General features: G+C 46.8%; 2 protein-coding genes across 2 annotated transcripts in view; one reads left to right on the top strand and one right to left on the bottom strand.

Annotated features, from left to right (window-relative positions):
• Positions 1-462: 462 nt before the first annotated feature.
• RPL6 (ribosomal protein L6) lies at positions 463-6473 on the bottom strand. Its single transcript, XM_073625947.1, has 6 exons — positions 6289-6473; positions 6115-6210; positions 4765-4908; positions 1934-1982; positions 1388-1572; positions 463-653 (listed from the first exon to the last, which is right to left on the bottom strand). Exons 1-6 carry the CDS (start codon positions 6457-6459, stop codon positions 501-503), a joined length of 798 nt encoding a protein of 265 aa, XP_073482048.1. The 5' UTR covers positions 6460-6473; the 3' UTR covers positions 463-500.
• Positions 6474-9198: 2725 nt separating this feature from the next.
• Positions 9199-12202, top strand: part of PTPN11 (protein tyrosine phosphatase non-receptor type 11) — a 151744-nt gene continuing 148740 nt past the window's right edge. Inside the window, exon 1 of the mRNA XM_073625934.1 lies at positions 9199-9719. Coding sequence (XP_073482035.1) covers positions 9706-9719 — 14 coding nt within the window. The 5' untranslated portion in view covers positions 9199-9705. The remainder of the gene's footprint in view (positions 9720-12202) is intronic.

Here is a 12202-nt window from a genome sequence, read left to right as displayed (position 1 = left end):
CACCACAAGACGAGTCCTGCCGCAGGGCAATGTCATAATGTGCCACTATGTACTGCATGCCATCTCATTATGACAGGCCTTGCCCAAGACAGATTCCTCCAGTGGCACCGTGCCAGCCAACAGGGAATCCATCTTCACCTGGTCTTCCTTACAGGTTTGCAGGCTTCAGCTGTTTAAAAATGGCCAAGCCACAACGTCACTCCTGTGCATACGGAGTCACAGCCGCAGTGCAGCTCTCTCAAAGGACCGCATGTCGTCCATTGAGAGCACAGTGCGCCGTGACATCACTTGCTACAATGTAAATATCTCCTAAATGGTGCGAGTATATTTAGGAGATATTTACCTACAGGTAAGTCCTATAATAGGCTTAAATGTAGGTACAAAAAGGAGTTTACTCCCACTTTAATATACCAAGGTACAATGCTGCTGTTAAAGGTTTAAAACATTACAAAAACACAGTAATGGATTTACACTGTCTTTTAATAAGCTTTGAAAACTTCTTAGAAGACCAGTTTGTGTGGGTACATTCCATTTGACAGTGAAAATTGGGAGCGCAGGTATCCTCGAAGCTGGGTCTCTTTCTTGATAAGAGGCAGGAGCTGCGAGTCCACAAACTTCTGATCTGCTTTGCGCTGCTGTGTCACTGCATATTTCTGGAAAAAATTAAATAAAAAAAAATTGTTTGCACCATTTTTCATTACTACCAAATTAAAAGAAAGTCCAAGTACAGTAGCATATGTGGTTCTTTGAACACCAAGGGATGGATTTGTACTGGCCCAATCATGCTAAACAGATAATTACTTCAGGCAGACATAAGCTGCTTCAACACACTGCAGCAGAAAAGGTATATTAGAAAACTGCAATTCATTTTGAAAGGCACTCTAAGGCAAAGCAGCTTCAAACGCACAGCAACATACCAACGTGCACTGTGCTGTGCCACATTACTAATTCATTTTTGGATGTTCTATTGTGTTGCCAGCCAGGGCTGCTTTAACACATGGAAAAACACTGCACCTGCATTACCATAACAAGGACACCAAGGTCTGAATGAGCTCTTACAGTAGTGGTCGACTGCTACTCAAAAAGATAACAAATTGATACCTATGGCGTGTGCTACGCAAGTAGCATTTATTAACTATGAATTCCTCACATATAGTGTAAAAAATGTTAGGTTTTGCATTTACACTAATGTATATCATTTATACAAATTCAAAAACTCAGAATTTGTAATGGTAGCATTTAGCAATCAAATCAACCAAATATCTTGTTGCTAGAGTTCTATTAATATTTATCAAAACTACATTTAAGCATAGCTACTCATGAATTACTAGCATCACTGTATGAGTCAAGTAAGCCTTCTATCGTATTTAAAATCCAGGTTACTTACTTCCTTCTCAGTGTCAAAAATCTCTCCCTCCTGGTGCTTGGGCTTACGCAGCTTCTTCTTCTTGAAGTAAGAGTCAGTTAAGTGTTTTGGAACTTTCAAACTGGAAATATCGACTTTAGTAGAGGTGGCAATGACAAATCTCTGATGTGCTCTCCTCAGGGGAACTCTGTTGATGGCAAGAGGACCTAAAAATACAATGAAAAAAACAAAAAAATATAAAATATAAATAGGCCACTGACTTTCAACACAATAGGGTTTTCCTGCATTAGGTCTTTGGATTGCAACGTAAACACTGACTACTTGAATCCTGACACTTACCCAAGACTGTGCTAATCATTTCAAATATGGCTGCAATTAAGACGTTAATCCAAACCTCCTGGATTTCAGTGGCAAGACCAACTGCTATGCTCTTAGAGCCTACAAGTGACATGCACACTTTTTCAAGGGCCTCTATAATGAACCTGTGCTCAGCCTAAGCAGGGCAATGTCAATAACTGGTACTTTCACATGGTTTCCTGAAAAGCAAACTCAATTTGATAAGCTTACCTGTGACCAAGAGGAGACCAGTCTGAAGCTGTTTCAGGAAGACAACACGCTGTGGAAAAATAAAAATCACAAACTTAAGAAAAAGACAAAAGACTTTGTACAAAGAAACGGTCCATTATAAAGTACTGCTAAACTGCTCACATAATCCTAACTCAAGACCTCACATCTCCACAAATTTTAACACCAAAGGCCAGTTCACACCAGATGCAGTTGCGTGCGTTTTTTGTCTGCACAAAATGCATGCAGTGTTTTTTCCCCATGTAATCCAATGGCTCTAGTTCACACCATGCAGTCAGTTTCCGCACCAGAAACTGACTGCATGGTGTGAACTAGAGCCATTGGAAAACATTGAAAACACTGCACGCATTTTTGGTGCAGGAAAAAAAAAAGCGTATGAAACCGCATCTGGTGTGAACTGGCCCGTAAAATCTTTTTTATACATATGCTGAAGTGTTAAACCCAGCTAAATGCTCCCTATTCCCCTCCAACAGGAAGATTTGTGTGCGCTCAAGTCTGCTCAATCGCCACTGGCATTTTGAAGGGATTCCACTCTCTCTATTGGACTTTGCAGCCAGAAATATGGAGAAAGCAACTAAAGAATAAGGAAATCCATAACTTCAGAGAGCAAAAGCAACATTAGAAAAATATGATAGGGTACAAAGATAAATGCAATGAATTCCCCTTACAACCATCACAACTGGGTGCGTTATAAAAATAATCAAAGATGTGATATATCGCAGAAGGATCACACTCCCCCAAAAGCATGGATGCTAACATAATGCAGCTCCAGTAATATCAGCATTAAACAGTTTTTTTTTTTTTTTAATAAAGAACACACACTATATACTATTACCTGCAGTAAACAGACCTAATATGCAGACAGCTCCATACTACCCTGTTTCCATTTGCACTGGGCAGTATAAAACAAACCATGTTGTAGTCTAGGAAGAATATTTACTTTCACTTACTGCTATGACACGAGAACTTGATCCCCTGATGAGGATTCCACCTCAACCAAGTACATAGTATGTATTCAGGGAGGATATAAAGCAAATGATTTAAAAAAAAATAAAAACTATTCTTTTTTTAAATCGATTTTTGATCAAATTTATTTTAATAAAATGCTTTTAGGGGAAAAAAAAACAAACAACAAAAAAACAACAACAACAACACCACACACACACACACACACACACACACACAATATAAAAAGATAATTAATGTATCTTAAATAGAAAACTTAGTTTATTCAGCATGAAATGGAGCTTAGTTATGTAGCATGAGGCTGTATATTCTGCAATATTTACAATTTTTGGTAAACTCGTTCAATGAATCCAAGCTCTGCAAGCTGAGATAACATGCACTGCATTGATGCATTCACACAATTTTACAGTGACCATGAGATAAAACAAAGTTCAGTAATATTCCTTTATCCCATTGTTTTTCAAATCTATGTACACTACAATCTGTATGACTGATTCGGTTCTGATATCACCATTTTACTAACCTCACAGCTTATTATTCTAAATAAGAAACCTTCATTTCGTTTGCAAATATTAAAGATTCTAACTGCCAGCAAGAATGAGTCCTTACATTTAAAGAGCACCTGTCATTTGAGAGCCATCATGGCAGCGCCTGTTTGCGGGAATCCACTCATCTGCTGCCGCCATGTCCCTCACCTTGTTCTGTCACTGCTACATCACCAGCCGTCCCATTAAAGTGAAAGGGACTGTCGGTGAGTCAACAGCAGGTCAGAAGATGAGCCACTGCAGGACAGAGATGACAGTTGCTCTTTAAAAATGATAAAATATAAAATTATGATTTAAATCAAGCCTTTTTACTATTGATTTAAATCAAATCCACCCTGTATGTACATTTATAAAGGAAGGGGGAAAATTTGCATGCCCTTATTATGCACTTTGAGAAAACACACCAAAAACACCCAATCTAATGGAAGTCTATGGCAAAACGTGGGTAACATGTAAGAATACCAAGCGCACACTTTGGGGAAACAGCAACCATTTATATTCCAGGGTGCATTCACAGAACCCTACTAGACCCACAAAAGTATGAACGTATTAAAACTACATATCAACACCAATTACAGATTAACAGGAAATAAAGATATCTATGAACATCAGATCAAACACATCCTTGGATCACCAGTTAGGAAGCAAATAGCAGAAGCCTCCATGGATAATGTTAGCTAAATGCAATTGTTCTTTCCTATCCTAGATGGACATGTGTTACCTAGTCACATTTCCTTTTCCATACCAAAACATACATGGCGGCCTGGCAATTTGGCTTACCAGTGTATAATCTTGGAGAGGCAGCCTTTAATGGCTTATGGTCAGTGCTTGGCGAAAAAGAGAATACTGTGCCAAAGATAAAAACAGTATCTTCAACCAAGTTAACCCCCTAGCAGTTTTTTTAAACCTCAGATCCACCCTAAAACATTAATCCTTTGCTTTGATCGTACACAAAAAACTATGTGGAAGATAAGATGCCTATCATCTCTAAGCACAACATGGGTGGTTTATTTAATAACCTAGTGATCCCCTTTATATACATTCAGTTGCACATGGATTTCCCTTCTGTTCACTATTTTATGTGGCTGAATAAGTCTTGTTGGATCTCCTGCACTACAGACATAGATAGTGCTATTCCACCCCACAGATATCCTTACTGTTGTCTGCTCATGTGGTGAAGATATACTAGTTACTAAAAGGTACTTAAACCTAGCAAATACCTAACTTGAAGACTACTCAAAATATGACTGTCAAGAGAAAATAAACACTTTCTTTAAGCTTCAAAAGTCAAAACATAAATACCTTGCCCCTGTGACGTCCATTAAGAAGAATCAGCACAGTCCCGGGAGTGATACTGGAACGCAGATGGCGCTTGTGCTTGCTAAATGGTTTCTTTCCGTGGCTCAACAGTTTGCGTGGAACATCTTCAGTGGGATAATAACGTGGCTAGATGGGAAAACAAAAACACTGTCAGTACTGACAACTCACATAGGAACTTATACTTCAAAAGCAAAAACCTAGATTCCCACTTAAAAATATAGCCATTGAGCAAAAAACCCTGTAGGCTCCATGCTGTGGCCATCATTATATGAATGGGCTGAAAGATGAGGGTTGCAGTGTGCATAACCTAACAAGTATTAAGAGCGCCAATAGGGATATTCAGACTCTGTTGTAAATTGCTCCAAGGGCCACATGAATTCGCCACTACCTGGAAATGCTTACAAATATTAGGCAGACTGTGGCCATGACAGCCAAGCTTTGGCTCAATTTTTAAAGCAGAATTAAACTCAAGTGCTGACAAAATAGGGTATTATAAGGAGGAGACTCTGCATGTCACTTCTATCAAAAAGTGGCATTCCTGCCTTTTTAAAAAAAAATATAATTCTGAGTGTACACAGCCACACATACCCAGAACAATTCTGTGCTAGTATGAGCAAGCATGTACAGGTAGTTACGTCAACCCAGCAAGTTAGGATGGAGACTTGAAACCCAGATCAGGTGAATTTGAAAGCGCCAGTGACACGGGGGACTGTAGCCGCTGATTTGCTGGAGAACGGAATTCACTATGCAAGAGTGCCGTAATATGCAAATATGCCGAGCACCTGCACATAACAAAAGCTTCTCAGGGCCCCAACATTAACAAGCAATTTTCTAAACACTTTAAAGTGGTAGCAAAGCCTTGTATATACCCAGTCAAGGTATTGGCCTTAGAAAAAAAAAAACCTCCTCCTGCATAAGTTGAACTTGTTTATCTACATTATCCATCTTCTCTCCATCCATTCAAAGTCCATTTTTTTTTTTAAAGGGGGGTGTGGAGCTCATGTTACAGGAGAGCTCTGAGAGGTTAATGTAAGGAAAAGACACACCCCTCTCCATACAGCACACAAGAGCAGAGCTGAGGTTGTCAAATCAACTGGATATCCCTCCTGTGTCACCATTTTTCTCTTGGTGTCAGGGGAAAAAAAAAAAATTCAGAAGCGACTCATGCCGACAGCAGAGGAATGACGCAGCAAACAGAAATAACACTCAGTGCTCGTAATTGAGACAGGTACACACACTATAGGATATATTTTAGTTACATTTTAATTTAAGGCTTAAAAACAAAAAACAAAACGAACAAAAAAAAAAAAAAAAAAAATGCGAAGCACTTACCATCTTGCGTAACTTGACCACACGGCTGCCACCATTCTTATCACCACCAACTGTTTTTGTTACGGTGGCTGGAGGCTTCACTTTCTTCTTTTCAATCTGAGGAAAAACAACAGTGTAAGCATACAAGACTTATGGAAAAATTAGCTTTGTAGACTAAAGTGATGAAGTTGTTACCTTAGTCTCTGGAGCCTTATACTTGCGCTTGTACAAGGCTTTCCTTGCATACATGGCAGATCGGGAATATTTCCCAATTCCACGGGCCAGAACTGGATTGCGGCTGGCATGATGCCTCCTGACCTTCTTCTCAGCCTGCTCTCCTGCCATCTGTAGAAAAAAAAAATACATGCTTGAGATATACATAGATAATATAAGCTGTAATATATTTACAAGTGATGCTGTGCCAAGACTGCACATCCAGAAAAATTATAGTAAAGGAATTAAAACTGCAAATTTTGTACCAAAGTCTTGACATTTCTTGAACAAGCACCGTGCAGATGTACACACAACCCAATAACAACCTTGGCAAGTATGACAGGCAATATGGATCTCTAAATAAGTTAAACAAAGGACAATGTGACCATAGTTAACGTAATATTATGGACAATAAGGCATAGTATCAAGTCAAGAAAAGGCCCTGGGATTTTTATTTTTTTTTAAACACAAAAGGGGCATAGCTCTGTTAGAAAGGGTGTACTACTAAATTCTCACCCAGCTTCTAGCTCTATATTTACCAGCAGCTCCTAGACCAGTGGTTCCCAACTTCAGTCCTCAGGACCCACTGCCAGGCCAGGTTTGCAAGATAACAAATACATCACAAGCGATATAATTTGCTGCTCAGCGATTGCAGTATTCTAGTCTGCATCTCCCCAAAGTAATACTTAAAATCTGGCCCGTTAGTGGGTCCTGAGCAGAGGGGTTGAGAACCACTGGCCTAGAGGCCTCATCTAAAGAAAAGGCTACATGTAGGGGTATGGGCCATTTTCATATTATAAGCCATGTGGAGAGGGGAAAAAAAAAATATAGATAAAAGCCAATTAGTAGCTTTGGCTAGCAGCAAAGAAATAAATGGTCTCAGATAATAAGTGGGAACTCACACTAGCACTATCACACCTGCATTTATAGGACACATCTAACAGCCTATGAAATGCAAGCAATTATTTTCCTACAGTACCATTTACACTGTGCATTTAGGACCAGTTCACACCAACCCAATGCGGTCCTGCTGCACTTTGGGCAAAGTGCAGCTAAACCATGACTTTCGTGCAGTTAAGCTGTGCTTTCCTATAGACTTCTAGGTCCCACAGTTTCAGAAAGCGCGAGCAGGATCTCATAGAAGTCTATAGAAAAGGGCAGCTAAAACGCAAGTTAGCTAGAGTTTAGCAAAATTGCAGCAGGGCAGTGTGAAGCTGCACTTACCTGTGCTTAGGTTCCCTTTACACTTGTGTGAATTGTCATGCAACTTCGGACATAAAACTTGCATGACAAGTTGTTCCATGTTTTCTAATAACCATACATAAAGCAACTTAAAGTTGCAGCAACTTTAAAGCAGTTCATGCACTACTTTGGTCCAACTTCCATGCAGCTTGAAGGCCATAGACTCTAATATTAACCCTCAGAAGATGCAGGAAAGTCGTACCCGAGTGTTATACAATGCAACTTGTGTGCAACAATTGTCAATGACCACTGGTCAAAGCCAAAGTCGTATCCAAGTTGCACCCATCCAAAGTTGCACTGCGAAGTCTGCGCAACTTTGGATTTGTACAAGTGTGAATGGAGCCTCAGCTGCCATCAGTTTAGCTGTGCTTAGAGGAAATAGCATTTTCTTTGTTCAGGATCTGACATGACACTCTAAATGTGTGCAAAACTGCCTTAAAGCGGAGCTCCGCTGATTTTTTTTTTTTTTAAGTCAGCAGCTGCAAATATTGCAGCTGCTGACTTAAAATGAGGACACTTACCTGTCCAGGGCGCCCGCGATGTCGGCACCCGAAGCCGATCTTTCCCTTGGCTCTCAGGTGGTGCCGCCGCCATCTTCGGTAAGGGAATCAGGAAGTGAAGCCGTAATCCCCTACTGCGCATGCGCGACTCACGCTGTGCGTTCCCACTGGTCCCTGTTATCTTCTGGGACCTGTGTGACTCCCAGAAGACAGCAGTGGTGGAACAGAGAAGGCGCCGGAAGTGGCATAGATACCCGCGGGTGCCTCGCGTATCTATGCCCGGAAGTGGGAGCAAAATACTTGTATTAGACAGGTGTTTGCCCCCCCCCTCCCCCCCTCCAAAAGGTGCCAAAAGTTATTTTTTGGGTGGTACTCTGCATTAAAAGCAAAAACAACTAAACACAGGGGAGTTATCTGGGGGGCATAAAAGTTATTTGTTATCCAGAACAAGGCCTAGGAATCGCATTGAACCAGTGTAGGGAAAGGCACTGAAAGATTTTAAATTGCTCATATTGTGTTGAGACATTGCCTGCACGAGAAACGTGCGCTACACGAGAGCGACATTGCCTGCATGTGAGCACTGATCCTGGATTACATCAAATAAAGGAGAACCATGATGATTAGCCGCGTCTTCTGCTCCTACATCCTGTACATGGGGACCTATGTAGAGTATTACCGATCAGACTAACATGCTGCTGTATTGGAGAGAAGGTAATCGCGGCACACCACCAGCATTCACGGAGGACTCCTCAGAATGGGGCCCCTGACAGCTCCCTTGTGGCGGCGTACTGCTGGGCTCTATTGCTGTACACATGCCGGCACAGAACACCGTAGCGCAGTACGGACAGCCCCTCGTCCTATAGCATGAAGGGGACGAGGGCCCCAGACGTGATAAGTCAGCCGGCCCGGGTAGCAATCTCCCCCATATCGGCTCCGGCTGCCCACACACCACCCCAGCTAAACCCCCCGGGAGTCAGTAGGTACTGAGGAGCCCGACAAATACAGGATTACTTTGGATTCCAGAACACAGGGCCCCCGCCTGCCAAGCAACATCCGCCATTCCTACCTCGGCTGAAAGGAAAAAGAATTAACATCCGGCCAAAGCAAGCATATGAACCCGCCGCGCAACGTCACTTCCGCCGCACGGCACTCTGGGACATGCAGTCCGGAGCACTCGGCTTTGGGACACAGGCAGTCAGCCGCTCGTCTTTGACGTCATACCGGAGCGACGGTGTCTGTACGAGGCCCGAAATTGTGCGATAAGTGGGCTGTGGAGTAGTTATCCCGGAGTAGTGCAGGTCCGTAGGTCAGGCCCGGGAGTACTACATTGGTGTAGGATTTGTTGGCTGGTTTCTGGGATACATATATTCGCTGTAATTAAATATGGACTAGGAGTGACTAAGTTCCGGGGAAGCACCGGCCTTTTCTATTCATGTTACAGAACTGTGTTCAGGATGAGGAGATAGGGAAGCTGTGACTGTCGTGGCGCCGGCTGATGACGTCATCCGTGGCCGCTCGGGCGGTGGTGATATTACTGGAGGCCTTCATCTGGATTATACCCGGATCATACAGGAGAGCCCAGCGGGAGCCGGCCAGGGAGCAGCGCTGAGCGGACACTGCTGATCGTTATTGGGGAAGAGGCAGGGAGAGCCATACAATGACATCCAGGAGGTGAGACATAGGGGAGCAGGGTGCCCTCTGGTCTGTCATCCCGAGGAGGACCACTGTACTGGGGGGGAAGGTCCTGGACTAGGACCACTGTACTGGGGGGGGGGAGGTCCTGGACTAGGACCACTGTACTGGGGGGGGGGGAAGGTCCTGGACTAGGACCACTGTACTGGGGGGGAAGGTCCTGGACTAGGACCACTGTACTGGGGGGAAGGTCCTGGACTAGGACCACTGTATTGGGGGGAAGGATCCTGGACTAGGACCACTGTACTGGGGGGAAGGTCCTGGACTAGGACCACTGTATTGGGGGGAAGGATCCTGGACTAGGACCACTGTACTGGGGGGAAGGTCCTGGACTAGGACCACCGTATTGGGGGGAAGGATCCTGGACTAGGACCACTGTACTGGGGGGAAGGATCCTGGACTAGGACCACTGTACTGGGGGGAAGGATCCTGGACTAGGACCACTGTACTGGGGGGAAGGATCCTGGATTAGGACCACTGTACTGGGGGGAAGGTCCTGGACTAGGACCAGTGTACGGGGGGGGGAGGTCCCGGACTAGGACTACTGTACGGGGGGGGGGAGGTCCCAGACTAGGACCACTGTACGGGGGGGGAGGTCCCGGACTAGGACCACTGTACGGGGGGAGGTCCCGGACTAGGACCACTGTAGGGGGGGGAGGTCCTGGACTAGGATCACTGTACGGGGGGGGGAGGTCCCGGACTAGGATCACTGTAGGGGGGGAAGGTCCCGGACTAGGACCACTGTACTGGGGGGGAGGTCCCAGACTAGGACCACTGTACTGGGGGGGAGGTCCCGGACTAGGACCACTGTACAGGGGGGGGGAGGTCCCGGACTAGGATCACTGTACGGGGGGGGGGGGGTCCCGGACTAGGACCACTGTACGGGGGGGGGAGGTCCCGGACTAGGACCACTGTAGGGGGGGGAGCAGTTCCCGGACTAGGACCACTGTACGGGGGGGGGAGGTCCCGGACTAGGATCACTGTAGGGGGGGGAGCAGGTCCCGGACTAGGACCACTGTACGGAGGGGGGCAGGTCCCGGACTAGGACCACTGTACGGGGGGGGCAGGTCCCGGACTAGGACCACTGTACGGGGGGGGGCAGGTCCCGGACTAGGACCACTGTACGGAGGGGGGGGTCCCGGACTAGGACCACTGTACGGGGGGGGGCAGGTCCCGGACTAGGACCACTGTACGGGGGTGGGGCAAGTCCCGGACTTGGACCACTGTACGGGGGGGGCAAGTCCCGGACTTGGACCACTGTACAGGGGGGGGGGGGCAAGTCCCGGACTTGGACCACTGTACAGGGGGGGGGCAAGTCCCGGACTTGGACCACTGTACAGGGGGGGGCAAGTCCTGGACTTGGACCACTGTACGGGGGGGGGGCAAGTCCTGGACTAGGACCACTGTACGGGGGGGGGGGCAAGTCCCGGACTAGGACCACTGTACGGGGGGGGGGGCAAGTCCCGGACTAGGACCACTGTACGGGGGGGGGGGGCAAGTCCCGGACTAGGACCACTGTACGGGGGGGGGGGGGCAAGTCCCGGACTAGGACCACTGTACGGGGGGGGGGGGGGCAAGTCCCGGACTAGGACCACTGTACGGGGGGGCAAGTCCCGGACTAGGACCACTGTACGGGGGGGCAAGTCCCGGACTAGGACCACTGTACGGGGGGGGGGGGCAAGTCCCGGACTAGGACCACTGTACGGGGGGGGGCAAGTCCCGGACTAGGACCACTGTACGGGGGGGGGGCAAGTCCCGGACTAGGACCACTGTACGGGGGGGGCAAGTCCCGGACTAGGACCACTGTACGGGGGGGGGGCAAGTCCCGGACTAGGACCACTGTACGGGGGGGGGGCAAGTCCCGGACTAGGACCACTGTACGGGGGGGGGGCAAGTCCCGGACTAGGACCACTGTACGGGGGGGGGGGGGCAAGTCCCGGACTAGGACCACTGTACGGGGGGGGGGGGCAAGTCCCGGACTAGGACCACTGTACGGGGGGGGGGGCAAGTCCCGGACTAGGACCACTGTACGGGGGGGGGGGCAAGTCCCGGACTAGGACCACTGTACGGGGGGGGGGCAAGTCCCGGACTAGGACCACTGTACGGGGGGGGGGGGGCAAGTCCCGGACTAGGACCACTGTACGGGGGGGGGGGCAAGTCCCGGACTAGGACCACTGTACGGGGGGGGGCAAGTCCCGGACTAGGACCACTGTACGGGGGGGGGGCGCCCAAGTCCTGGACTAGGACCACTGTACTGGGGGCTGCCATCGGTACATAGAGAGTGAATGGACCATGCGATGGGGTCCACCTATCAGGCGGACCTGATTGTTATGGTCATGTTAAAGGGACCTTGGTTTTGAATACAATGGGGAATAGATAAGACCTTTGTAAGTTATTTTATTTTGCCAGGTCACTTCCTGTCTCCGAGACCCACTAAGGAAGTAAGAGGCTATCTCTTCAAA

This window comes from Aquarana catesbeiana, linkage group LG01 (assembly GCF_042186555.1).
Source record: "Aquarana catesbeiana isolate 2022-GZ linkage group LG01, ASM4218655v1, whole genome shotgun sequence".
In the NCBI taxonomy this organism is placed as follows: domain Eukaryota; kingdom Metazoa; phylum Chordata; class Amphibia; order Anura; family Ranidae; genus Aquarana; species Aquarana catesbeiana.
The sequence above is the reverse complement of the archived record's forward strand: the minus strand, read 5'-3'. Positions and strand labels throughout refer to the sequence as shown.